This window comes from Trachypithecus francoisi, unplaced genomic scaffold (genome assembly GCF_009764315.1).
Source record: "Trachypithecus francoisi isolate TF-2019V2 unplaced genomic scaffold, Tfra_2.0 Lachesis_group5, whole genome shotgun sequence".
NCBI classification, from domain to species: domain Eukaryota; kingdom Metazoa; phylum Chordata; class Mammalia; order Primates; family Cercopithecidae; genus Trachypithecus; species Trachypithecus francoisi.
In genome coordinates, this window is record NW_022681470.1 from 496489 (window position 1) to 522666 (window position 26178).

General features: G+C 41.7%; 2 protein-coding genes across 2 annotated transcripts; both read right to left on the reverse strand.

The window, feature by feature from the left end:
* Window positions 1–7211: 7211 nt before the first annotated feature.
* LOC117075881 (olfactory receptor 2T27) lies at window positions 7212–8165 on the reverse strand. Its single transcript, XM_033198661.1, has one exon. The coding sequence runs from the start codon at window positions 8163–8165 to the stop codon at window positions 7212–7214; it is 954 nt and encodes a 317-aa protein (XP_033054552.1).
* Window positions 8166–23489: 15324 nt separating this feature from the next.
* On the reverse strand, window positions 23490–25164 carry LOC117074903 (olfactory receptor 2T1-like). Its single transcript, XM_033196849.1, is given in 2 exon segments — window positions 23490–24289; window positions 24291–25164. Coding segments are annotated over 2 exon segments (930 nt in total). The 5' UTR covers window positions 25112–25164; the 3' UTR covers window positions 23490–24180.
* Between the last annotated feature and the right edge of the window lie 1014 nt (window positions 25165–26178).

Genomic DNA, 26178 nt, shown 5'->3' on the forward strand with positions numbered 1-26178 from the left:
GAAATGATTTTAGCCACCTCTCTTATTTTTATACAACCAAGACTGTTTAAAAAAGATTAGAGATTGCTTGTGTGTTGTGTGTACATGTGTGTAGAGTGTTCATATGTGAGTGCGCATGGTATGGGTGGGATGTGTGTAGGGAGCAGGCCCCGCTGAAGAGCGGAACACTACACTGCTCGGCACAAACGAGCAATTCACCCATTTCAATGAAGCCAGTATTGAGAACCAAATGTGACATGTTCAAATGCGAGCCTGATATTGTTCCAGAGGATACTGGGCATTGCAAGTAGGCAGAGAAAGTATCTGCATTATGAAAAAAATTGTTATCAGTTACTTCTGTTTACGTCAGTTCCAGGCATCTAAATGTTAACATTCGAGTTGATGCTATTTAACATGATGTGTGGTTTGGCTTATTCTCACACTCAAGATCCTAGATTCCATTCCCCATCAGGTCATCTTTCCTCCACTATTATCATTCTCCACTCTAAGACCCTTAGGATTTTTCCTATTCCCCTCATCAACTAGTCTTTCCAAAAAAAACCAAAAAACAAAAAAACAAACAAAAAAAAAACAACGCTTTTGAAAAAGGAGGAAGACAAAAAAAAAAGCTTTTATTTCCATGATCGAAGCTTCAGGCCTTTCTGCTGTTCAAGGCGGGGAATACTTTGTCCCCAGTGCAGGTTAGAACATAACCCAGAAACCCTGACCCCAGGACCAGTTGTAACATCACCCAGTGTTGCCGCATAATTATCTGGCAGGAACGGGAGGGCGGGAAGATCAAGCCCAGAGGTGGAGGACACCGTGCACGGGAGCTCTGCATCCGTTATCTGCACACTTGGGGCTGATGGGTAAGGGATGAGTGAGCTCACCAAGAGGCATTTATTCTACCTGCCACATGGCGAGAAGCGGGAAAGAGAATGAGAAGAATCTCTCTGCAGGGTGCCAGGTGATCTAAGCAGGATGTTTCAGGACAACAGTCCTGGGGTTGTTCTGGGAGAAGCCACAGAAATCAAGCACCATTGGTGACTCACTGAAAATGGTATGAAGAGATCTCCGAGAGATCCGATGTTAGTCTACCAGGAAGAGCTTCGAGCAATTCATTCTGACACCCCTTTCCGGGAATTCAGCATGACTAGAGCTATGAGAAGAATCAGCCAGTGTCCCTTCTGTGGCAATCCAGCTGCCAACCAGAACTGACCTTCTCCACTTGACACAATGTACCTGGCACAGCTTTCAAGGGAGGGGTTTTCCATTCCATCCTTGGAGACAGAACGCCTCAAGCGCAAACACATTCTGTATTCAAGACTCTCACCTAGTACTGTGAGAGCTAAGAAGATTAATAGCAACTGACAATATTCTTAAGGGGTATATAGCTAAGATCGATTAATGTATCATATCAAAAATCTTCATAAAAGCAAATCATTTTAAGTCTAAAGTGGGGATTTCTAAAAATGAAAGTATGTTGGGGACTATTTTAAGAGGTGTTTAACCACAAGTAACAGCTAATGCCGTTGTGCTTTAACTCAGCTGTCAAAATCGCTTTGGGGATGACATGCATAGTTACTTCTCCAGACCTCAGTGTTCAGTAACAGAATGGATTGGTAACATGTTGGTGACACGCCAAAGTGCCACATAGCTCTAAGTCATTTGTCACTGGATGAGAAAAAGGGGGCCAAGGATAGTATAGTGGGGTCTTTCTGCTTTGATTAAAGCTTGTAAAGAGAAGATAATGGTGTGAAAAATCACCAAGAGATAGAGGAAGAGACACAGGAAGTTGTGATATTCCCCCAACCATAAAGAACAGGGCTTTACATGTGCCGGGTACTTTAGAAGCTTTACATACATGAAGTCACAGCAAACCAGAAGATGCTACACATCAGCTTGAGTAGTGGACAGAGGTACAGATTCCCCTTATCTGTGGGAGACAGTTTAAGACCCGCCCCCCTCCCCGTGGATGTCTGGAACTGCAGACAGCACTGAGACCTATACATACACTATATTCTATCCCATGCATACATACCTATGATCAAGTTGAATTTATAGATTAGGCACAGTAAGGAAGGGATTGACAATAAAACAACACCGAAGACAATATACTGTGGCTGTAACTTAGTTTGATGTGTGACAGCAAAACTTGTTTTCTTCCTTCGTGATTTCAAAGAAAGTTTTTCTTAATGTAGATCTTGGCAAACTCAGCTTATGAGGTTTAAGTCAAGAACTTTCACTTTTTTACTTAAAGCACCTTATAGCCTCTCTTTGGCACATCTAAATTGCCAGCTTCACTGCTCCATCTCTTCGGGGCCATTAAGAAAAATTACTGAGTTACTTGAATGCAAGCACTGCAAGCCCGCCACAGTCGATGACCTAGACAGCTACTTAATGACTCGGGGTAGCACACACAGCATGAATAAGCTAGACAAAAGGACGATCCATGTCCTCTGCAGGACAAGAGATCATACTCAAGATGGTGTGCAATTTAAATGAAAAATCTCAGCTTAAATTTTTAAATCTTTAAACATGCTAGATAACAGGAACCTGGCAGATTGCAGGTAACTAAAACTGGAAATGAAAGTGTTAAAGAATTGACAGTTTTCCTCTTATGTCAAAAGGTTCGCCCAAGGGCTCGAGAGACTGAAATGATCTTAAAGCACGAAACTTTTAAAGAGAATCTAAGTGATCACTGCTTTGAAGACAGTATATTGCAAGAACCAGAAGACAGGAGTCAGTCCAGTTAAACCGTGCAACACCGGAGAGGGAAACTGGTCTGATTCCAAAACTCGAGACTGAAAGGACATGATCAAAGAGTGTAATTAATGTCAGAAAAGGCTCGAAAGCAGGAATTAGGCACCTGGAGTGAAATAAAGGGGAAAGTCCAGTCTAACCACAGCTGAAGAGCCCATGGAGAGCTGAGGTGTGTGGGGTGGAGTGCGGCTGGAAAGTGAAGGCGGAGAGACCAGAACTCAGTGTTGAGAAATAAGGTGTAAATGTGAATTGTTTCGGTAAGAAAGTTACATGCTGAAATAGGTTTGTACAAAAGATCTGGCAGTTTTAGTCTCTCCACAGCAACCTAGTAGCCAAGGATGTGAGTTTCTTTTCCTTTACCTTACATCTCCAGTTCTAGTTACATATTGCCTTTAGATATCCCCCACTCTACCTGCATATTTTTAAGGATTTTATCTTAAGGCACATGTGGATGCCTTATGGGATAAATAGAAGAGGAAGGAGGTTAGGGGGAAAAAAAAAGGGAAAAAAATCAAATTTTCCTCCAAGCATGCAGAAAGTCTTCAGTCACACCTAAATGCATATGAAAGGGAGCAATTGTCATTTAACTTAAAATGTACATTAAAATTTTAACAAAATATTCAGAGGGCAATCTATGCTTATCCAATAATATGCACCCATGCTACCAGTGAAAGTCTGAAACTTTCTTCCAGCTGTCAGCTCTTACACGCCATTTTCCTCCAGTAACTCTTCATACTCTTCTAAACTATTCGATTTCCCTTAGCTTCCCACGTTTCATGCTAAATGCCTTTATTTCAGTCATCTGCTTGCCGATTAGTGAATACATGCATTTCTGCTTCTTAATCCTGAGAAGGACCAGTGCCTCAGCTATCAGCAGATAAGTTCACAGTAAGGTGGCCTTCTAACAGTTACAGAGTAACAACTAAAGAAAACATCCCAATATTTGGGAAATCTAAGATCCTACCTCAAAGAATCTGGGTCCAAGTCTTTCTAAAGCAGCAGTGGAAAGTCAGACTTCTTAAATACATGTGTGTGGGGGTGAGGCTAGGTCAGAAAGTCTTTTCACTGATCGATTTCCCACATCCCCCAGGAAGGATTCCTGGGTTAGCAATTAAGCCAGGTTGACTGGGTTCACTATGGATTTTAGAAGCAGCCCATCCTTTCTTGCAGAGGGTGCATTGTTTTCCCAAGTGAAGGACTGGAATTGTTTCTTGCTATTTCATCATGAAAATGTCTTACTGAATCTTGGCATCTCTCCAGAGATTGAGAAGTAATATGGGGATAAGAGCCTTGCTCTAAATTGAAAATTATATTTTAAATCTTTAGAAATATAGAAGCTATGACAAACTAAAAAAACTCTCAAAAGTCACTGGCCTATTTTGTTTGGGGAGAAATATTTAAAGTTGTAAATATAAGTGTGAACCAAAGAGCACTGGAGCCAAGTCTCAGTGTAGAGGTTTCTGGTGCCAAGGTTGAGGAGGCACCTGGGAAAAAGGAACACAAAATGACAGGAGCATCCGAGATTTGTGCTTCTTCCAAAGAGGGTTGGGAGACTTCAATATTTAAAAGGGAAACAGTGGGCATTTGAGGGGAAAAAAAAAAAAAAGGAAAAAGTGAGTGTGGGTAAGTGGAGTAAGTGGTTGCCTTCTATTCAAGGCTTTGATCCGTGTTCACTGAATTTGCACTTTAGATGTGAAAGGAGAGGGTTTAGAGGGACAGTCAACTGGGCATTCATCTCCTGCTCAATCTGGATTTGTATATAAAGGTACACAGAGGAAAAATCAAATACGCATTTCTTTCAGGGAAGTGGAGGGATGACCCCCAGGCCTGTCTGTCCACTGCCTCTGAAGATAAGCCACTCATTTACATTGTCAGCACAACATTCAACAGAATGGTTTTAGGGTCAAGATCTTTGGGCCGGCAAGGAACTTCCTTGGGAGCAAATTGTGAGGGAGGTCCCTTGGGGAGGGATGTAACCTACCTGTGTACCTATCCATTCGGGAACAGTATGGAATCTGTAGCTATCCAGTCAGGAACAATATGAAACAGTTTTTTGCATGACAATTCCCAAAGCTTGACTTTTCCCTTTGGCCAAGTTTGGATCCCAAGAGTTATTTTCCTTCTACTTTCTCCTACCTTCTCTTTTCACAAAAGTGGTATTTGTCACTCAGGTTAAGTGTTCTTCAGAATTATTTGTCTTATGCATAGTACAGAAGAATGTTGAATTCAGTAGGAATAAAGGAGACATGAGAAACTAGAAGAATGAGGGAAAGGATGCAATGGGTAGAGAAAAATGAGGGTAACACAAGTTATACGTTTTCTAAAAATTTTTCACAAGAGTATGTTAAGATATTTAAACATTAGGAAAATTGAACTTCCTCACATTTATTTCTCTAATGGGGAAAAGGTGGTCTTTGGGGAGCAGAACAACTTCCATAGGAGTAATAACATTGAGTGCTTTTCATGATTTAAGTCAGCTAATGGGCACATGATCATTTCTAGTCATCACAAATCCATTAGACACATATCTTGTTCCTTATGTCCTCCTAATATTACAGATGAACAGAAAACTACCTCTTCAGCCTTTAGAATGTGATTCAATAATTCTTCCTAAAAAATTTTATATGTCATCCATAAAGTTCACCAACTAGCTATTGGATTGATTGGATAGACTCTTGCCTTTGGTGTGATGTGTCTTTCTACAGAGCCACAAATGGGTTACAATCAATATTGATCCTCTACAACCCTGGATTGGTCTCAGTGCCTGATTTGGCTACAGCCACAGGGAAGTTGATTTTGCTGTCAACAACCAGTTTTCCTCAATGTGCCATAAAACTATTTTTATAGTTGTCATGAAAGTGTTTGAGAAGTGCTGCTGTATCAATTAGGTTGGGCTTGTATTAACTTTCCTAAGGAAAAATAAGACCTGTGAACAATGTATGCATTGGTACTAGTTTCTAACTCACATGTCACAATATTTTGTCTAGTGTTGAATTTAGTTATCTTGTGAAAATAGAAGTCTACATTATTTCTATAAAAGGTATTTTGTGGCATCTCAATGTTCCTTTTCAAGGTTCTTATTCATTTTTCACTTCTCTTCCTTCCCTTTAAGAAGTCATCCTTTTATATTAGTAGGTATAGATTTCATTGCTACGAGCTGAGAATGACTCCCACAAGTTTGGAGTTTAGGTTCTCAGGGTTTTAATTGCAAATAATTCTGCCTGCTCACTCTCACTCCATTCCAAAGTGCCACTTGACATTTAGGGTGAATCTATTTGGAAAAACCCTGCTAGTTACCTTAAGAATTTTTAAGTGTTCTTTCTAAATTTCTAAAGATATTGGCCCTCTGCTCATGTCTCTGAAAAACAGACTTAATCCATTTTCACACTGCTATAAAATACCCAAGACTGGGTCATTTATAAAGAAAAAGGTTAAATGGGCTCAGTTCCACATGGCTGTGGAGGCCTCACAACCATGCTGGAAGGTGAAGCAGCAGCAAAGGCATGTCTTACATGGTGGCAGGCAAGAGGCATGTGCAGGGGAACCACCCTTAGTAAAACCATCAGATCTTATGAGACTTATTCATCATGAGAACAGCATGGAAGAGCCCCCCTTCCCCCAACCCCAGGATTCAATTACCTCCCATGAGGCTCCTCGCACTATATGCGGTTTATAGCAGCTAGAATTCAAGATATTTGGGTAGGGACACAGCCAACCCATAGAGACACATTCCAGTAAGTTCTTAACTGGAAGTTCTGGCAAGAAAAAGTTATATGCTGAGGTTAAGATCTACAGTAAGAATAAATCTTCTATCTTTGAAATTCTGTAGAAGGAAAACATGTGGCAATTCTGCTGTTGCACCTCAAACTGCAAAACTTATAGCCACTGTGTGCGGTAAGTGCTTAGGTAAGAAAAAAACGCATTACATTTATGGTAGAAGACACGCAAATGTGTGTTGTGACTGACATCAGGTTCTATACTACAGTTTCAGGCTTCCCCCGGGAGTCTTAGAACACAGCCTCTGAGGATAAGATGCTGACTGCTATGTTTGAAATATGGTATTTGACGAGTTGATTCTCTATAATGGTCAATGGACAGTGTCTAAAGGGGAGAAGTCTGGAGAAGTCAGGGAAGCAGCTGAAGATGACCGTTTCTTTTGTCATAACTGAGTGGCACCACAAACAGGCTACTCCATGGATTTTTAGTGGAGTGCACAACCTTGTTAAAAGCTGATGGGTGACTACTAAACCCCATTATGCCTACGCCATCCCAGACTGTTCATTGTTCAGAACCTTCATTCCTTTCAAAAATGAAATCCTTAAAATTCCAGGCAGCTTTCCAAATCTCACATGGTCCACAGTTGCTGGCATGGGGGTGACTTGTTTCCAGGCAGAGAATATTTAAATTCAAGGGCAACGACAAAGTCTTGTATCCTTCATTTCAAATTTCTAGCAGCATATGCAGTTTCTTTAGAAAGTGGTTACCTTTCCTGAGAACACACACCTCCCCACCACCTTCTGTAGGGCCCCTGTGACATCCTTGTTCCTAAGGCTATAAATGAGCGGGTTGAGCATGGGAGTGAGGATGGTGTAGAAGGCAGATACAGCTTTGTCCTGCTCAGGGGTGTGATAAGAGTGAGGCAGCACATATGTGTACATGGCAGCCCCATAGAAGAGGCCGACAACCACCATGTGAGAGGAGTAGGTGGCCACAGCCTTTCCCCTCCCCTCTGCCTCACTCATCCTATAAACAGTAATGAGAATTCTTGTGGACGAGGCTGAGATGACAGAGAAAGGGATGAGGAGCATCATAATACAGCAGACATACACGGCTGTCTCGTAGGCTGATGTGTCCGTGCAGGAGAGCTTCAGAAGGGCAGGGACCTCACAGAAGAAGTGGTTGATCTCCCGAGAGGCACAGAAGGGGAACTGCATGGTGACGGGGGTGAGCAGGAAACCGTCCATAGAGCCTACCAGCCAGGCTGCCGCCACAATCAACCAGCAGATCCTGTGGCTCATGAGGACAGGGTAGCGGAGAGGGTTGCAGATGGCTATGTAGCGATCATAGGACATGAGTCCTAGGAGGAAGAACTCAGCCCCTGCTAAGGTCAAGTAGAGGAAGTGTTGGGCAGTGCATCCTGCAAAGGAAATGGCTCTCTGGCTCATCACCTGGTCCACCAGCATTTTGGGCACAATGGTGGAAATGTACAGGATGTCCATGAGGGAGAGCTGGCTGAGCAGGAAGTACATGGGGGTGTGGAGGCGGGAGTCTATGTGGATGAGAATGATCATGGCCATGTTGCTGGCTACAGAGATCACAAAGACCAGGAGAATGAGGGCAAAGAGAAGCCAGGGGAAACGGGCGTTGCTGAACAAACCCAAGAGGATAAAGTCGGCATACACGGAATAATTGCCCCGCTCCATAGCTCTGTAGGGTACACAAGAGAGACATATCGGTAAGGTTGGAAAGGTATCTGATTTACCTAAAACATTATGAAGCAGTCATGAACCAACCAAGGTAAAGTCATCTTCTTGACGCTCATAATTTCCTGAGAGCTGCCTGAGCAGGATTGTGCTACATTTCCATATCATAGTTAAGGATGATTTTCTTGATTTGGTGACTACTGTTTAGAGTTCATGATGAAACCAATTTTTGTTCATGACCACATTCACTTCTGACTTTCGAGTACCACCTTACATCGGGGAGGATGCACATAAGGAACCAGCCTGATCGAATAGGAGAGGGTGGTGGGAGGAAGGGAGGATTGGCCCCGTCCTAGACTACTCTCCTTATACTAGATTCAAGTTCTCACACTCAGCCGTTTGAATATCACCAACAGTGTATATGTTGCCTATTGAATAACTGCATTGATCTGACCTAATTTCTACCATTCTGAACACGTTTGTACATTGTCAAATGCGAGTGCTCAACTTCTATCAGGTGGCATGTTTGAAAATGAACCTGTGTGGAATAAAAAGAGCTGAGTTCTGAGAAGTCATCCGAGAATCCATAGGAAATCACGGGAGAAAATGTTTAGGGTCAAGCCGTGTTTGCTTTCCTCCTTCTTGCAGCAGAAAACTACTGGTTAACATACGACTCATTAACAATTAAGTTAAATGGGAGCATAACATTTTATGAATAAACTAAATATTCGAGACTATCCCAAGAGGGCTCTCTCAAATGAAGTTAGATTATGCATGTATATCCATATCAGTTAATATCTTACCACGTTTAGGAACACATCACTTATGTGGATAGCTTCTTTACATCATACAGAGCTGCACTGTCCAGTGTGGCAGCCATGAGTCTCAGGAAGCTGTGGAGCCCGAGACATGATGCTCTAAGTCGAGATGTGCCGTCAGTACAAGTTACATTAAGAATTCCAAATCTTGTTAAAATATATGTAACACAGCTCCTTAAAACTTTATCTTATATGGTAAATATTTTAGATACATTTGGATGATATAGATTTAGTTTCACTTATTTTACATTTTTGATGTGGTTACTAGAAAATTTAGAATTATCTCTGTGGCTCCCCTAGGATTTCTATTAGACAGCACTGGTCTAGAGGTATCCCTTTCTGAGAATGACAGCTCCAAATACCTTCATCCAAACAAGTCCTCCAGAATTAACCCAAATTAGAATTGAGCCAAGAAATTTAGGTGTGATACCAAATTAGAAAAATGTCTACTTGTATATGCATTCACCTGCAAATAGTAATAACTGATTCATAAGTTTTACATTTCTGAACAATCTTGTAAGATACTAGACCATTCTACAGTTGAAAACGAGGCTTAAGAAAACTTCCCCAGAGGAACCTGGTTCTCTTCAAACAGTGACAGTATAATTGTTCTATGCTGTTCTCCAACAGGAGAAAGTAGATATCAATTCATCCCACAAATGTTTCCTGAGAGGCACACTGGGTAAGCCAAAGTTTGATATTCCAAAAGGACCTGAAAGAATGTAAGACATCTGTCTTCAGGGAGCCTAGAATCAAGGCACATGAATGTATGTAGTATGTGTGACCACAGGTGCACTTTCAGAATGGTTTGAAGACCTCTGCAGTTTTGACTTCTTTGGTATGTGAAGAAAGGACAATAATGATGGAAGCTGCAGCCCACTGGCTGGTAGACAGGAAACTCACACCAGGGCCCCTGGGTACATTCCACCACAACCAGGCCACAATGGACGGATGGAAAATGATGAAAATTAAATTCTCAGCCAGATTTTTACTGATGAAACCCACATTATATTCTTATGCATTTCAGTTCTCATTCTTGAAATGTTACCAGCTTTATGCCAGAGCTTCCCACCAGCTGTTTTATGATTTTTTTAAACCATGTTAAACCATTGGGGAAATTAAAGGCAAATATTTAGCAGCAACTCGTATGATGGAGAGAGGTAAATGTTCACCCAGACCTGGTTGTCCACAAATTGGTCCACTGGGAATATGACAGCCCAAGAGGAAAAATGGGTCCAAAAATATGCTTGATCAGGGCAGCTGTGTCCCAAATCCTGACCATGAATACTCCTGGCCCTGAAACTTGTTAATGAGACCCCAGGGATGTCCCCAGCTTTCCTCACAAAGGGAAAGGGGAGATGCGAGTGGCTCTGTAACCACTCAGGTTTTAAAACCATCTTCCACTGTCAGTGTTGATTCATTCCCTGTATTTTAAAAACTACCCAATATAGCAACGTTTAATACTTGGAAAAGAAGTAATCAGCTGGGTTACTCCATGCCCACATGTAATATTTATGTCTATGCATAATTTCAAGCTTTAGTGAACTCCTGTTATATATACTTAATATTTAGCACCTTTCCCACGTAGTCTCTCTACAGACTATTGCCATGATTGATGTGACACTCAAACATGAATGTAAACCAAGTTCGCTTATAATATACAATATTGAAGTTGATTATGGCATAGTTCATGGAGAATGGTGTACGATGCTTAAGCCCATCACCAGATCGTTAGATGCTTAACAATAACAGAGCACACTTACGGCCGCATTGTGCTTGCCCCAGTGTTTAGCACTAGTATCCAAACTTGTTAATATGGATTTCTTTGATTAGTAATAAAATTGAACATTATGTATATTGTCATAGAAAAGGTCATAAAATATCAATGTAGGTGATTTGTTAAAATTGGTGTCTTCTACAGAACAAGAACATTGATTTTTTTTTTTTAACATTTAGTAGTATTGGTGTACTGATGTACTATTTAGGTGCAGCTATTTTGCCCTCAAGGTTAATTATAATTGTAACTTTGATGTTTAGGCCAAAAAGTTTTGAAATATTTAAGACATTTATCATTCTGTATGCCGAATTTTTGAAAAATATTTTCCATCCAGGTATGTGATGTGTACAATTTTACTTGAATGTTTAAAATGCTATTTATGCATTTAAAATCTTTGGTTGAGACATTACAAATTATGCAACTATTGGTTTATGAGGTCAACCATAATGAATTTGTACTTTAAGATCATGCCAGTGAGTTTATCTAATTGTAGTTCTTCAAATAAGCACGAATCCAAGTGTGATGAGCAGGAATGACCTAAGTTCCAACAATTCTCCTTGTGGATGTGGGAACACCGTCATGGGTCAAGTTAGTTCCCACCCTGGTGCATGTGTAAATTCTGGTAGAAGTGGGAACTAAACCAGTGAGCGCCAGGTGAGCCTTAAGATAGTAATAGCAGTGACAACTTTGGGAATCTCACCTTCTGCTGTCCATATGTTTCTCTTCAACAGCAGATCCAAGAGCAGGTAGCTAATTTTCTTCTCATTTTTAATGTTGTCACTCTTGTCAGACTCTTGCTCTGCATCAAAGATTGGCAACAATTCTTGGTGACCATCTAACTCAGAATGTTTGAGTGCTGAAAGGCTAAGCTAGACAAGAGATTAGAACAGGCATAAAAATAGAGCATCTTGAGAAAACAGGGCTAATGGTGACCCTGACTGTAAGACATTAAATTCTCTATATAATGAGATTCATTATGTTTGCCTCCCCAGAAATATCTTCACATGAAGTGTCACTTCTAGTTGTGGAAAAAAATTTCTAAATTAGGATCATTTGGGGAATCTTTAGAACGGCAGAGAAGTTTTAAGGCCGAGAGATTGTCTTGAAGCAGACCAAGGGCATGATCACTCTCGGTCTCTAGAGAAGTCGGACCGAGTTCTCCCTCTGTCTATTCCTACCCTTGGAACTTTATTCTTGGCATTTGTTATGTAGCACTGTGAACATTAAACACAGTTTTTAATCAGAAAGCTGGGTTTATAATCCTATCTTCATCATTAAGCTTCTGGATGTCTGGCAAGCACTCACACTCTGTTCTATCAGCCTCTGGGAATTTCTAAATATTAAGAAAGTATGGTGCAATGGTTTCTTGGAGCAGGATAGGGAGGGTCTTCCTAAACCATTTTGAGATATTTATGAGGTACCTAAGGTGGCATAGTACAAATTAGATAAGCTCTTTATAGAGATTGTTGAAATTGTATAGGTGAATATGTGTTGCAATAAACTTTGTTGGAATCATTACAAATCTGTATAAAATTCCCAAGTAACCTGCTACGTTCTGATGTACACACAAAAGGTAACTGAGTCTGTAACAGAAGAAACGAGATCGAATTATTTAAGATATGAGTAACACCATCCACAAATATCTACAGTTCAAAGTCAGACCTATCAGCTTCAGCATTCTCCAGTATTTCTGGTTTGAACCAACTTTCTAGTAAGTCCAGAATCTATTTAAAAAGCATCCTGCGATTGATCAGCATCAAGACTGCAAACTTACCTTACACAGTATCTTCTCCAAACACAATGATCTGAATATTTAGAGAAAAACTTTACAGAACTAAGGTAGTAAACACAGTTGTTCACTATTTCCTTTTATGTAGTAAGTGTGGGGAACTAAGAGGCATACATCAGACTTTCTAAACTGGAGGTATTCTATCTTCTGCATTTCAAACTTGTTTTCTGACCTGAAACAGAAGAGTGCAGGCAGGGAGTGTCTGAATTCAAACAAGGTACAGTGGATTAGGCACGGAATTATATGTCTTGTTGGCAGAAAGATAAGGGTCAGTCCCTAACTATTGTAAGATTTTAGAATACAGTGATAGGTGAATACTTTGAAGATTTAGAAACAGACCAGCCTGAATCTGCAAATGCCTAATACTAATGCAAAGTTTACAGCAGCTAACATATGCAGGCTGCTAAGATAGAGATCCAGTGCCTTACACAGGAGAGCTTGCATCATGGTGATGGCTAGTACTCCCATTCAGGAGGTAATTGACATCAGTATGTCTCTGGGGTCCTTGTCTCTAGCCTACAATTACATAGTTCATGTAAATGTGACAAACTCCTTCACCTTAAGAAAAATGTAACCTCTCAATTTACAAATTAAACACCCAGATAAAGTTATGTTGCAGGCAGCTGCAATTGTCTCTAGCCTGCAATTTACACTGTTCATGCAAATGTGACAAAACTTCTTCAACCTTAAAAACATAACCTCTCAATTTACAAATTAAACACCCAAATAAAAGTTGCAAGCAGTTGCTTTTACTTCATGACATTGTTTTGAAAGTTTCTTTTTCAACACTTCCAACTTTGAGGCATTTCTCTTGAAATGGAAATCCAACATTTCTAAGAAAGTATTTAGTAGTCTTGCATTTTGGGCCATTCCCCATTCTCAAGTAATATGTAATCATCCTTTCTTGTGACTTGTAATACACGTAAGAAAGCTTTCAGCATTGCAAGCATTTAAAAATATATACACTGAGATTAGTAAAATAAGAGAAGCTGATCTGAGTTACTTCCGAGTATCAAGACCTTTTCTCATTCCAGTCTTCTCAATGAAGGGCCCACACCGATTCCTGGTGGGAAAAATCCTAGACCCTGCAGTCTTGCTGTGCTGCGATCTACACCTGCATGATCTTGGCTCTTTCATGTAATTCATTTTTACCTCACTGGTGTTTAAAAATTAGTGGCAGTTGGAATTCAGGTTTTCTGAGACTGAAGCTTATGCAATCTGGGGCTTCTTAAAAGGCTACACACATGATTGCATGAGTATAATACTTTCAGTGAAAAAACAAATTACACCTTTAAAAAGCTGATGAATACCACAAATACATAAGGATACTATTTAACTGGTTGACCTACCACTTACCATTTTTCCCCCCAACAAATGGCTACATACTATACTCTAAGATAATATTTTCTATAGCAAGAGATGGTTCAATCCTAGTATGTTCGGTTGAAAATTTTTAAAATTTGATACTTTAGAAAATTTTGTCTTCCACTTTTACGATTGAGGTCCAATCTGAGAAAACCACTGTTAAATTAATGTTTACATGACCTGCCTTAGCTTCCCCCCCGCAAAGAGTTGACCTTAGAAAATATTTGAAACTAAGAAAAATGATTCTGAGCAGTCTGACGAATAAGGTTTGCAAAACGATTTAGGCTCAGACACACGAGCATGAAAATTCAATAACTTCCCTACCCAGCCCGGCTCAAACACACATGCCTGGGGTTGTTTTTAAAGGAATTTTATACTTTTACCCCCCTGTAAGTTTCCAGACTAGCTGATAAATTGCCTAAAATATTTACAAGTTGTACAATATGACCTTTACCAGTTATCTTCATGTTCCTGGAATTTGAGGATACAAAGAACAAGGTCTAGCTGATCAATAGCTCATGTCAGCTTTAGAACTTCCCTTCCTCCCTTAAATGCCCCATTATAACTGCTATTAGTTGGAGCATTTGTTTAGGGCTACTAGAATCTGTCTCTCAGATTGCATTTCTCAATCTTGGCCCAAAAAACCCTACTTATGTTGCTTTTGCCTCAGTTTTTTCCTTTAGGTTGACAACCATCACCACACTATCCATCTCCAGAACTTTCTCCTCATCCCAAACAAATCCTCTGTACCCAATTTAAACATTGACTTTCTCCTTTTCTCAGTCTCTGGCAACATCTAATTCTATTTTGTTTCTATGGATTTTCCTATTCTAGGTACTGTAGCAAACTTGTCCAACTACTACTCGAGACTATCACTACAGCAGTTACTGTTACTGCTCCAGACTGTCATTATAGGACTGAACAAGGGATGAACATAGAAATGGTGAGAAAAAAAAATAGAACTTCTAAGGCAAGGTCAGCTTGGGGAAGAAGAGAGCTCCCAGCTTCGAGTGGACAAGGGCAGCCACCTGAGGTTCTCAGGCCTCTATTTATTGAGTAGCAATAGCAGGGAGGTGGCCGTCACGACTGGTCAGCCACGTGATTGATCACAGGTTCACATCATTGCCATCAGACTTTCAGACGTACCTAATAACAAACACTGGCGCCTGGGGCGTGACTGCCCTCAGCATAACCTCTGCACAGCAACTGCAGTTTGTCCGTTTGCCAACATTCTGCATTTGTGAGAAGCAGTTTTGCTGCTTACTCAGCCTCCAAGGGTATAACTGAGTTGATCACAACCCTCTTTTCAGCCTCCAAACTTTCCGTTTTTTTGAATTGAACAACATCTGTCCCTGTGTTACGGGGGTTGATGTCAGCGTGACTCCGGTCAGTCCTCGGGCGCGAGGACACCCACATGGTTTGTTCGTCTCCTGTAAAGACACAGGCAGCCTGTCCCCATGTTAGTAGTAAATCTACAGAACCAAAGGTTTCTGTGGCTGCAGCCGGGAGGCAACACCCTGGATGAAGCATCCGCTCCACGAGCTGCAACTCAGCCTTCTGTCTCTGCAGAATTGCTGGGGGTAAAACTTTCTATTGATAATGAAAGAAGCTTTTTCTGATGAACAGAAGGCAGAGAAAACAAAACAAATGGAGGCTTATTCTTCTCACGCAACAGTACAGCAGATAAGCCGTCCTGGAAACCTTCAATTCGCGCTTACACAGGCGGGTCTATTAGACGCTATGGGTTGTAATAAATCTTTCTCCTAGTCGTGCTTTTAAATCCCTGGCCTACCACCACTACCTGAATTTTTCCATAACCCGGAGCAAGAACTCCTGGGACTTCAGGAATGCCCCCGCAAGTTCAGATGACTTTTGCCTAAAATTAATCCCCTGTTCCTGTTGGCAAAAGGTCCCCAAATGCCCGTGTCAATCAAGTTTGTTTCCTCTAAACATAACCCGTTCTTTGGGGGACCTAATCCTGTGCTTCCAGGTGTTTGAGGGGGAGTCAAGGCACCTCCAGAGACCCCCCCCCCTAACAAAACGGAGCTATGGCCTGGCCTGGGGACGCCCCCTTGTTCCAGGTGCCCAGGTCCAGGCCTGTTTCCAACAGGGGGTGCCATTTTGATGAAATTTTGAGTGGGACTGATTAGCCCAATGATTTCCCTCATGGCAACAAGGGCAACATCCTGGCGCTTTTTCTGTAGCGAGAACTGTTGTGAGATTCCTTCGGCCCAGAGGTCTGTCGGCATTCTCTTCTGAAACGTTCGATTTTTCTACACTTAACATTTTCCCACTCCAGGGCTCAACCCTTGGCTCCTTTCAGATCCGTCAACTACCAAAATTAGCCATTGCCCGAGTCAACACTGTAAAGCAATGAGGCTCAGTTCCCACATCTTGACAAGTTCTAAGAAAACCTCTTAAACTTCCCGCACACCTCACAGGTGCCAGTGCACGTTCACAACCCACATTTGTATTCTCATAAGCCATAGTCAAAGTGAGCCTTTCTGTAGCCACAGAAGATGGTACAAGCCAATTTTCATTCTCCCTCTCTCGTCTACCACTTTTGATAGGTGCCGTGACTGGAGCAAAAAGTTCTCAGGCCCTGAAATAAAGAGATGGTATGCACCAAATTCCAAACAAAAGGGGAAAAATTCCCCACGTTACCCTGATTCAAAAACCTCCCACATTCTTCATACCTCTGGGGCACTGACCAGTACCTTGTTGGGGCACCGACCAGTACCTTGTTAGAGCACTGGCCTTATGTTGCTGCTGGCAGACTTGTAATGGGGTTTCTCGTTCGTCTGGTGGGTTTTAGTTTTCTGTTCCAGCCGACCTTCCTCGTTCAAGTCCCTGTAGGACCCTGTCTGTCCCTGCAAGTTTCTACTAGTCTCTGCTGGTCTTATCCCCTATCTGTCCCCCATGGTCCCTGGCTAGTTTCCTGCCTTTCCCTATGCATACTCTATCTGTCTCTATCCCTACTTATCTTTTTCCCTCCAGGCCTCTGCTTCTCCCTGGATGTCCCTGCTCAGGCACCACTTGTGACAGACTTGTACTATTACTGCTTGAGACCATCACTACAGCAGTTACTGTTACCGCTTGAGACCAGCATTACAGGACTGAAGAAATGAATGTAGAAATGGTAAAAGGAGAAAAAAAAAAAAGACTTCCAAGGAAAGGCTAGCTTGAGGGAAGAGAGATCCCAGCTTTGAGTGAGCAAGGGCAGCCGCCCCAGCCTCTCAGGCCTCTATGGAGTAGCAATAGCAGGGAGGATGCCGTCACCACTGGTCAGCTGTGTGATTGATCACAGCTTCACATTATTGCTGTCAGACTTTCAGATGTAGTAATAACACTTGTGGCCTGAGGCGTGACTGCCCTCAGCATAACCTGTGTGGCAATCGCGGTTTGTCAGTTTGCCAACATTCTGCCTTTATGAGAAGCAGTTTTGCTGCTTACTCAGCCTCCGGGGTATACCGAGTTACTGACTTGATCACGACCCTCTTTTGGCCTCCAACCTTTTCCGTTTTTTCAATTGAATAAGATCTGTCCCCTGTATCATGGGAGTTGATGTCAGCGTGACTCCGGTCAGTCCTCAGTCCCCAGGGCACCCACACGGTTTGTTCATCTCCTGTAAAGCCACAGGCACACCCTCATCCCCACGTTAGTAAATCTACAGAAACAAAGGTTTCTGTGGCTGCAGCTGGGAGGCAACACCGTTGCTGAAGCATCCGCTCCACGAGGTGCAACTCAGCTTCTGCCTCTTTGCAGAATTGCTGGGGGGTAAAACTATGTTGATAAATGAAAGACAAGCTTTTTCTGATTAACAGAAGGCACAGAAAACAAATTGCGACATCCTTCTCATGCAACAGTACAGCAAAAAAGCCGTCCTGAAACCTTCAATTGGCACTTACACAGGCGGGTCTATTAGACGCTGTGGGTTGTGATAGACAAATCTTTCTCCTACGTGTGCTTCTAAATCCCTGAGCACCTCACTTCTTACGTAGAGAAGGGCACGATTTACAGGGAATAAGCAACAGTTGTGTAATATATTCTCCTGGTTCAAAACCCAGAGATCTTGTGACATTACCACTACCCGAATTTCTCCATAACCCGGAGCAAGAACTCCTGGGACTTCAGGAATGCCCTGGGAGTTCACATGACTTTTGCCTAAAATTAATCCCATCTATCCTGTCGGCAAAGGTCCCCAAATGCCAGTGTCAAGTTTGTTTTCTCTAACTTAACTCATTCTTTGGGTGATCAATCCTGTGCTTCTAAGGTGTTTGAGGGGGGAGTCAAGGCACCTCGGGAACCGCCCCCTGAAATGGAGTCGTGGCCTGGCCTGGGGACGCCCCCTTGTTCAAGGTGCCCAGGTCCAGGCCTGCTTGTTTCCCAACAGGGGGTGCCGTTTTGATGAAATCTTCAGTGGGACTGATTAGCCCAATGATTTCCCTAATGGCAACGAGGGCAACATCCTGGTGCTTTTTCTGTAGTGAGAACTGTTGAGAGACTTTCTGCCTAGAGGTCAGTCGGCATTCTCTTCTGAAACTTCCGATTTTTCTACACTTACAACACTTTCCCACTCCAGGGCTCAACCCTTGGCTCCTTTTACATCCGTCAACTACCAGAATTAGCCGTTGCGAGTCAACATTATAAAGCAATGAGGCTCAGTTCCCACATCTTGACAAGTTCTAAGAAAACCTCCTAAACTTCCCACACACCTCACAGGTGCCACTGCACGTTCACAACCCACATTTGTATTCTCATAAGCCATAGTCAAAGTGGGCCTTTCTGTAGCCACAGAAGATGGCACAAGCCAATTTTCATTCTCCCTCTCTCGTCTACCACTTTTGATAGGTGCTGTAAGTGGGGCAAAAAATTCTCAGGCCCTGAAATAAGATGGCATACACCAAACTCCAAACAAAAGGAAAAAAATAAATTCTTCCCCATGTTGCCCCGATTCAAGAACTTCCCGTTCTTCATACCTCTGGGGCACTGACCAGTACCTTGTTAGAGCACTGGCCTTATGTTGCTGCTGGCAGACTTGTAATGGGGTTTCTCATTCATCTGGTGGGTTTTAGAAACAGAAAAGTTCCAGCCGACCTTCCTCGTTCAAGTCCCTATAGGACCCTGTCTGTCCCTGCAAGTTTCTGCTAGTCTCTGCTAGTCATTATCCTTATCTGTCCCCATGGTCCCTGCTAGTTCCTGTCTCTTCCTACCCATTATCTTTATCTCTTTATCCCTACTTATCTCTATTTGTCCCCCAGGCCTCTTCAGGTCCCTTCAGGTCTCTGCTCGTCCCTGGATGTCCCTGCTCAGGCACCACTTGTGACAAACTTGTACTATTACTGCTTGAGACCGTCACTACAGCAGTTACTGTTACCGCTTGAGACCGTCATTACAGGACTGAAAGCAGAAATGAACGTAGAAATGGTAACAGACAAAAAGAAAACCGTCTGAAGGAAAGGCTCAGCTTAAAGGGAAGAAGAGAGATTCCAGCTTCCAGTGAGCAAGGGCAGCCACCCGAGCGTCTACAACCCTCCGCATTTATTGAGTAGAAAGAGCAGGGAGGAGGACGTCACGACTGGTCAGCCACGTGATGGATCACAGGTTCACATTATTGCCATCAGACTTTCCGACGTACCTAATAACAAACACTTGTGCCTGGGGCGTGACTGCCCTCAGCATAACCTGTGCAGCAAACGCAGTTTGTCTGTTTGCCAACATTCTGCATTTATGAGAAGCAGTTTTGCGGCTTACTCAGCCTCCGGTGGTATCCTGAGCCGATGATGATCCTCACTCTTTCGGCCTCCAACAGGGTATCTCATAGGAATGGAATCATACAATGTTTGCCTTTATGCTCATTTCACTTCACATAACATTTTCAAGGTTCATTCATGTGGCAGAAAATGCCAGAGTTTCATTCCTTTTGAAGGTGGAATAGTATCACATTGTTTGTATAGATCACATTTTGCTTCTGTATTTGTCTATTGATGGACGCAACCTTTTGGCTATTGTAAATAATGGAGCCATGAACACTGTTGCCCAATTTTCTGAGTTCATGATTTTAATTCTTTTGAATTTCAAAATAATTTTTAATTTCAAAAATAACTTTGAAATTCTGTTGAATGGTATCTTCAATAAGTTGAGACATATACATTTGTATCTATTTGAGTATTTTTCCCATTTGCTATCAAATTTTGGCCTTTTGTTATAGACACATAAGAATTTTTTTATACATGTGCTCGATATTTTGTTTTCAGTTTTGTTACACATCTGCTAGTTTGTGACCTATCCAAGTGTTTAAATTGTTTGTTTGTAAATTGAATTACCAATATTTTAGTTTATATTAGTTCCTTTTGTGTCTTAAGCAATGTGTTCATAACTTAAGAAAATATTATCCTATCTTATCTTGTAAAAGCTCATAGTTTATTTTTCCTTTCTTCACCTTTTAGTTTTTAACTCACCTAAAACATATTCGTGGTATGGTATGTGACCTTGGGCAAATGTTCCATTTTCCAGATGAACAACAGTTTTCCCAATACAACTTGATGAATTTATTTTTCCCAGATCTGCAGTGACATCTCTGTCTCCTTTATAGTCACATTCTCCAAAAACTTTGCCTGTTCTTAGTCTCCTCAGTTCCTCCACTGTCCTCTCTATTCAGGATATTTACCTCTCATTTCAATGATCTTTATGTGGATAAATCAAACCTTTCAGGCCTTATTGTACTAGGGCCATCACACAGTTTTGTTTGTCTGTTTTTTTCCTTGTTTTGATATCACTGTCTATTCCCTCAACTGAAGATGTGTGTTTTGTTTTGTTGCATTTTCATCTGTCTTCAAGTCCACCAAACTGTGACTGAGTTTCCTAACCCACTGTTTTGTTTTTCCTTTTAAGTTTTTTTCTCCTTGTGTCATTTCCCCAGGCTCACTTCTTAAACTGGAGGGATCCTAGCTCAGTTACTGGTCCTCTTCTTTTTTTCTGTACCTTTTCTCTGTTAAGCTCATTGGGGTTCTAAGCTATAACCATGTATCTATATAATATCTACGTATTAATGATTTCAGTTCAAAACAAACTTGGCATTCACCAAACTGAACGGATCTGTGCCTCTTTCTTCCCACCCTAAACTTCCGGCAGCTGTGTCTTTCCTTAGTCTCACTGGTAGGAGGTCCCCAATTTCAGTTGCTCCATCTAAGCCCTTAGAGTTGCCCCTGGTGCTTCTCTTTCCCTGGAAACTGATATCCAACTAGTAAACGAATCCTGTTGGCTCTACCTTCAGAATACACCTAGGTTCCAGCCATTTCTACGGTATGTTCCTGCTTCACCTAAATCCTCTAAGGGTTATTTCTAAAGCAGCAGTTGAAGAAACATCAGATTGTGCCACTTTGGTGATTAAAACCCCATTGTAGCTCACCGTTTATTGGGAGTAAAATCTAAAATTTTTACAGTAAGCTATAAGGGGACCTTTTCCATGCTCCTCTCCCCATTACCAGACATAGATGTCTGCGCGTACCACTGTTTCCCTCACTGCTCCAGTCATCCTGGCTTCTTGTCACTCTTTGAATAAGCCGTGTACACTCTCACCTCAGGGCTGTCCTACCAGTTTTTTGGGTTTTTTTTGTTTTTCTCCACGTGGGATCCCTCCCACCCCAACACTATCTTCAGGGCTAAATTCTTTATCTCCTCAAGACCGCTCCAATGTTATCCTTCCAAAGAGATCCAGACTATCGATGACGTTCTAAAAAGCAACCAATATGACCACAGTTTCAGCAATTCTTTCTGTCCCTCAATCTACTCTACTTTTCTCTTTCTCTCTCTACCATTTGACATTCACAGACTACATAGTTAACTTATTCTGTTTATTATTATTCACTGCCTCTGGGCTACATGGGCAGCTTCATGAGGACAGGCACCTATTTTGCAAACAAATATATCCCAAGGGTCTTAATAGTTCAATAGATGGCTGATCCCTGACATAATGTAGGGATACAGTTCACACACACATTCTATCCCTGATATAATGTATGGATACAGTTCAGACACACCTTATCTCCCTGATATAATGTATGGATACAGTTCACAGACACTTTCATCCCTGATGTAATGAACTGATACAGTTCACACACACATTCTATCCCTGATAAAATGTGCGGATACGGTTCAGACACACCTTACATCCCTGATATAATGAACTGACACAGTTCAGACACACATTTTATCCCTCTGTAATGATGCTAAGCCTAAGAATCTAGGAGTATAGAAACTTTAAGTAAAACCCCCTAGAAACGGACTGCATAGACCACATGAGGTTTGTTATGACTTCCCTGTGAATAAGATGGGTCACACCGTAAGATGATAGACAGTATCAAAACTTTGCAAAGTTTACAATTAGTGGTACAGGAGGGGGAGGAAAGTAAGACTTTTTTTCCTTGCTCATCAAAATGTTCATGGCTGGTAACTTCCAACAAAAGACAGATTAACAACAGAAAAGTATAGCAAATTTACTTAATAGAAGTTTCATGAGGCATGCAAACCTTAAAAGCATGATGAGATCATTTAAAAATATGATGTAATGGAAATAAACTGAGGAGGAGGACTTAGCAAGGTTTGTTTGTTCAGATTCTAGTAGCCTCCCCATGTGATAATTTTTCCGCTCTGGGCATTGGTCAGGGCTCCTATGGAATAAGGCGCTTGTTACCTTCTTTCAGAAGTGGTAGGTCTGAGAATTCTTTTGTGGACAGCTCTCAGGGGAGAAGGGCAGAAAAAAATCAGAAAGTTACCTTTCTACTTCTTCAGTTTTCTCAATTTTCTTCAGCGTATTTAGTATGTCAAGTTTGCATCTGATGAAAAAGCTGAACACTGTAAAATACTTAAAGAGGTTTATTCTGAGCCACTGTGAGTGATGATGACCTGGGGAAAAGCCTCAGAAGATCCTGAGAGAGTGTGCCCAAGGTAACCTCTGTCTCCCTAAAACTTAGGGAAAGAACTTACATGCAAAGTCATAAATCAAAACATGTAAAATATACATTGTTCCAGCCTGAAAAAGCAGGACATGAAGTGGAAGGCTTATGAGTCACAGGTGGATGCAAAGATTTTTCTGACTGGCAATTGGTTGAAAGAGTTAAGCTAAAGATGTGAAGTCAGTAGAAAAAAACGCTCGAGTTAAGGTAAGGGAGTTAAGGTAAGGGACACCATTTGGGGGTCCTCCAAATCAATTCTATTCTGCCACTATCTACAGTCAAATGCTCTAGCCCAAGCTAAACTCCCACGACCATCTGCCACGATCTATCTGGAGATCGTATCAGATTCCACAGGGTGGGGCTCAGTCGGTTAATACTGCCTTCCATTTCCAGTGTCAATCACAAGTCCCAAGTTGTCCTGTGCTTTTGACCAAGTGATTGTTAATTGGGGATCCCACGGCCCTTCCTTGGGTTCAGTTAGTTTGCTATAGAGGCTCACAGAACTCAAGGAAATACTTTCCTATATTTACCATTTATTATAAATGATATTACACAGGATACATAGAAACATGTTTCTATGTATGAAAGGACAGCAGGGTGGGGTCTAGGAGAGCATGAGAGCTTCTGTCTCTGTGGAGTTGGGGCATGCCACCCTCCAGGCAGGTGGGTGGGTTCTTATCACCCTCCCGTTCAGCTTCATGAGTTTAGCTGTCCAGAAGTATTCCGTCCTCTCCTTTTGGCCTTTATGTGGAGACTTTATTGAATAGCCATGATCGAAGCATGGACAATTGCACAGAAATATGATTGGACAAAGAGTATGACCTAATGTTGATAGAGTGAGTGGGGACACCCATGAAGGACTGTCTGATCAGATTCTTCTTGGCCTCTCCGTATAGCATTCCCTCTTCCAGGGTATGAGAGAGGGCCTCTTTCGAAACAGAGCTCTTGTGACCTGCAGTCAGACAAGGTAGTCAGATAATTTCTTTGTGACCAAAAGTGGGGAAATATTGGATTATATTTTTAGTTTCTAAGGCTTTCTTTGGGGAGAAAAAGAAGCAGGTGGAAAGAGGGAAGGCAAAGATCACAGAGAGACATTCGGTTTTCTGAGGCCTAAAGAACCACAACATTGGAACATAACTATGGAATTATGAACCAGAAACCCTAGACAAAAATAAATATTGTAATCATATCACTCCCTCCCTTTTTGCTTCATCTTTCAGTGAAAGCACAGCCACAGTGACCACAGAGTCTCCCATTTACCATATGCATGGGAAGGAGTCGACTGTCAAAAGACACCTCTTGACACCCTTTAAGGACCCTTGAACCTCCCCAAGGCCCTCTTCAGAGCTCCAGTCACATCCTTGTTTCTAAGGCTGTAGATGAGAGGGTTCCGCATGGGTGTGAGAATGGGGTAAAACAGAGAGGACTTTGTCCTGGGCTGGCGTGTGGTAGGAGTGTGGCAACATATAGGTGTACATGGCAGCCCCATAGAACAAGGACACCACAGTCACGTGGGATGAACAAGTGGCAAATGCCTTCTTCCTGCCCTCCACTGAGCTCATGCGGTGAACTGTGGTCAGGATTCGGGCATAGGAAGCAAGGACTACAGAGAAAGGAATCAGCAGCATCAAAACACAGCACACATACATCACTGTCTCGTAGAGGGCTGTGTCTGCACATGCCAACTTCAGGACTGCCGGAGCCTCACAGAAGAAGTGGTTGATCTCCCGGGAATTGCAGAAGGGAAAGCTCATGGTGATGGGGGTTAGGAGGAAGCCATCCAAGGAGCCCCCAAACCAGGAACCTGCTATAATCATCCAACAGACCCGGTGGCTCATGAGGACAGGGTATCTCAGAGGGTTGCAGATGGCCACATAGCGGTCATAGGCCATGAGGCCCAACAGGAAGAATTCAGCTCCCACAAGGGTAAGGTAGAGGAAGTGTTGAGCTGTGCACCCCACAAAGGAGATGGTCCTTTGATCCAGCAGGTAATCAACCAGCATCTTAGGCACAATGGTGGAAATGTACATCATGTCAATTAAGGAAAGGTGGCTGAGGAGGAAGTACATGGGTGTATGAAGGCGCAAATCTGTTTGGATCAGGAAGATCATAACCCCATTGGCCATCAGTGCAGTGACGAAGATGATAGAGATGATGGCAAAAAGAAGACCTGAGGTTTCCTTTCTTTCGAACAGCCCCATGAAAGTGAAGTCTGTAGAGGATGTGTTGTACTCTTCCATTGATCCTACAATTGTGCTGATATCAGGTAATATCTTCCAAATAAGATGACAGCATTCCCAGGGCAGTAAAATAACAACATTTGAATTAATTGTTAGGCAGCAAACTTTTAAAACTGGGAAGAAAACATTTAAAAAATCATATTCTTGGCACACTGGGACTGATATCTAGCATTTAATCTATTCCAAAGGGTTTTTAAATAAAATTGGTCATTATTAATCAATAATTGCTTAAATACATTGGAGAAGATGATGTCAGCAGATGATACTGTATTACAATGATATACATAACAATGTCTAAGGGTGCATACCATGCTACACAGCAGTTAAACCTACCATGGTCTGGTGTGTGTGTATTACCTTAGATGCATTTAAATTTGTATTATTATTTAATGCGTCTTCGTGTGGTCGGCATCACCACCACTTTCAAAACATCTTTGGTGCTGGCTGTGAGTAGCTCATGTCTTCCATTTAGCTACAAGTATGGGTTATCTACCATTTGGATCACAAGTCACTGTCTACGTCATGAGAGTATACTTGGTGTTAGTTTATCCATGTCCCAGACAAATTATAAGGGATGAAATAAAAAGGGCAACAGAAACTCAATGGAAACTACTCTTGCAAATTTAGACACAAAAAATTATTCTCAATAAAAGGGGCATTCAGTGTTATCGAATTTTTTTATTTTCAATTTTAAGATGATGAGGAATTAGCATTAGGATTATGATTAGCATGACCACTAGAAACTAGTATTGGCAATTGATATTCAGAGGAAATACCACAGGGACGTAAACCTTGAGCTATAACTCACTGATTATTTTTAGAAATTATAATTTTTCATAGTTCTTGATAATTGAGAAAAACTGAGTGTGTATTATATAATTTCAGGTTACAATAAAGTAACAAATGTCCACAACAAACTTCATGAAAGTAAAGGATAATTTTTCACGTGTTTTAAGGCTAAACGTGTTCCAAGACAGACATTTTACCAGCATATTTGGGAGTAAAATTGATTAATCTAATGCTCCTCTAAATATTCTAAAAATACTAGCATTTGAGTCCATTGCCCA

What these genes read in the sequence shown, in the direction of transcription:
- LOC117075881 (XM_033198661.1), bottom strand. Translation starts at nt 8,165, where the DNA reads ATGGAGCGGGGCAATTATTCCGTGTATGCCGACTTTATCCTCTTGGGT.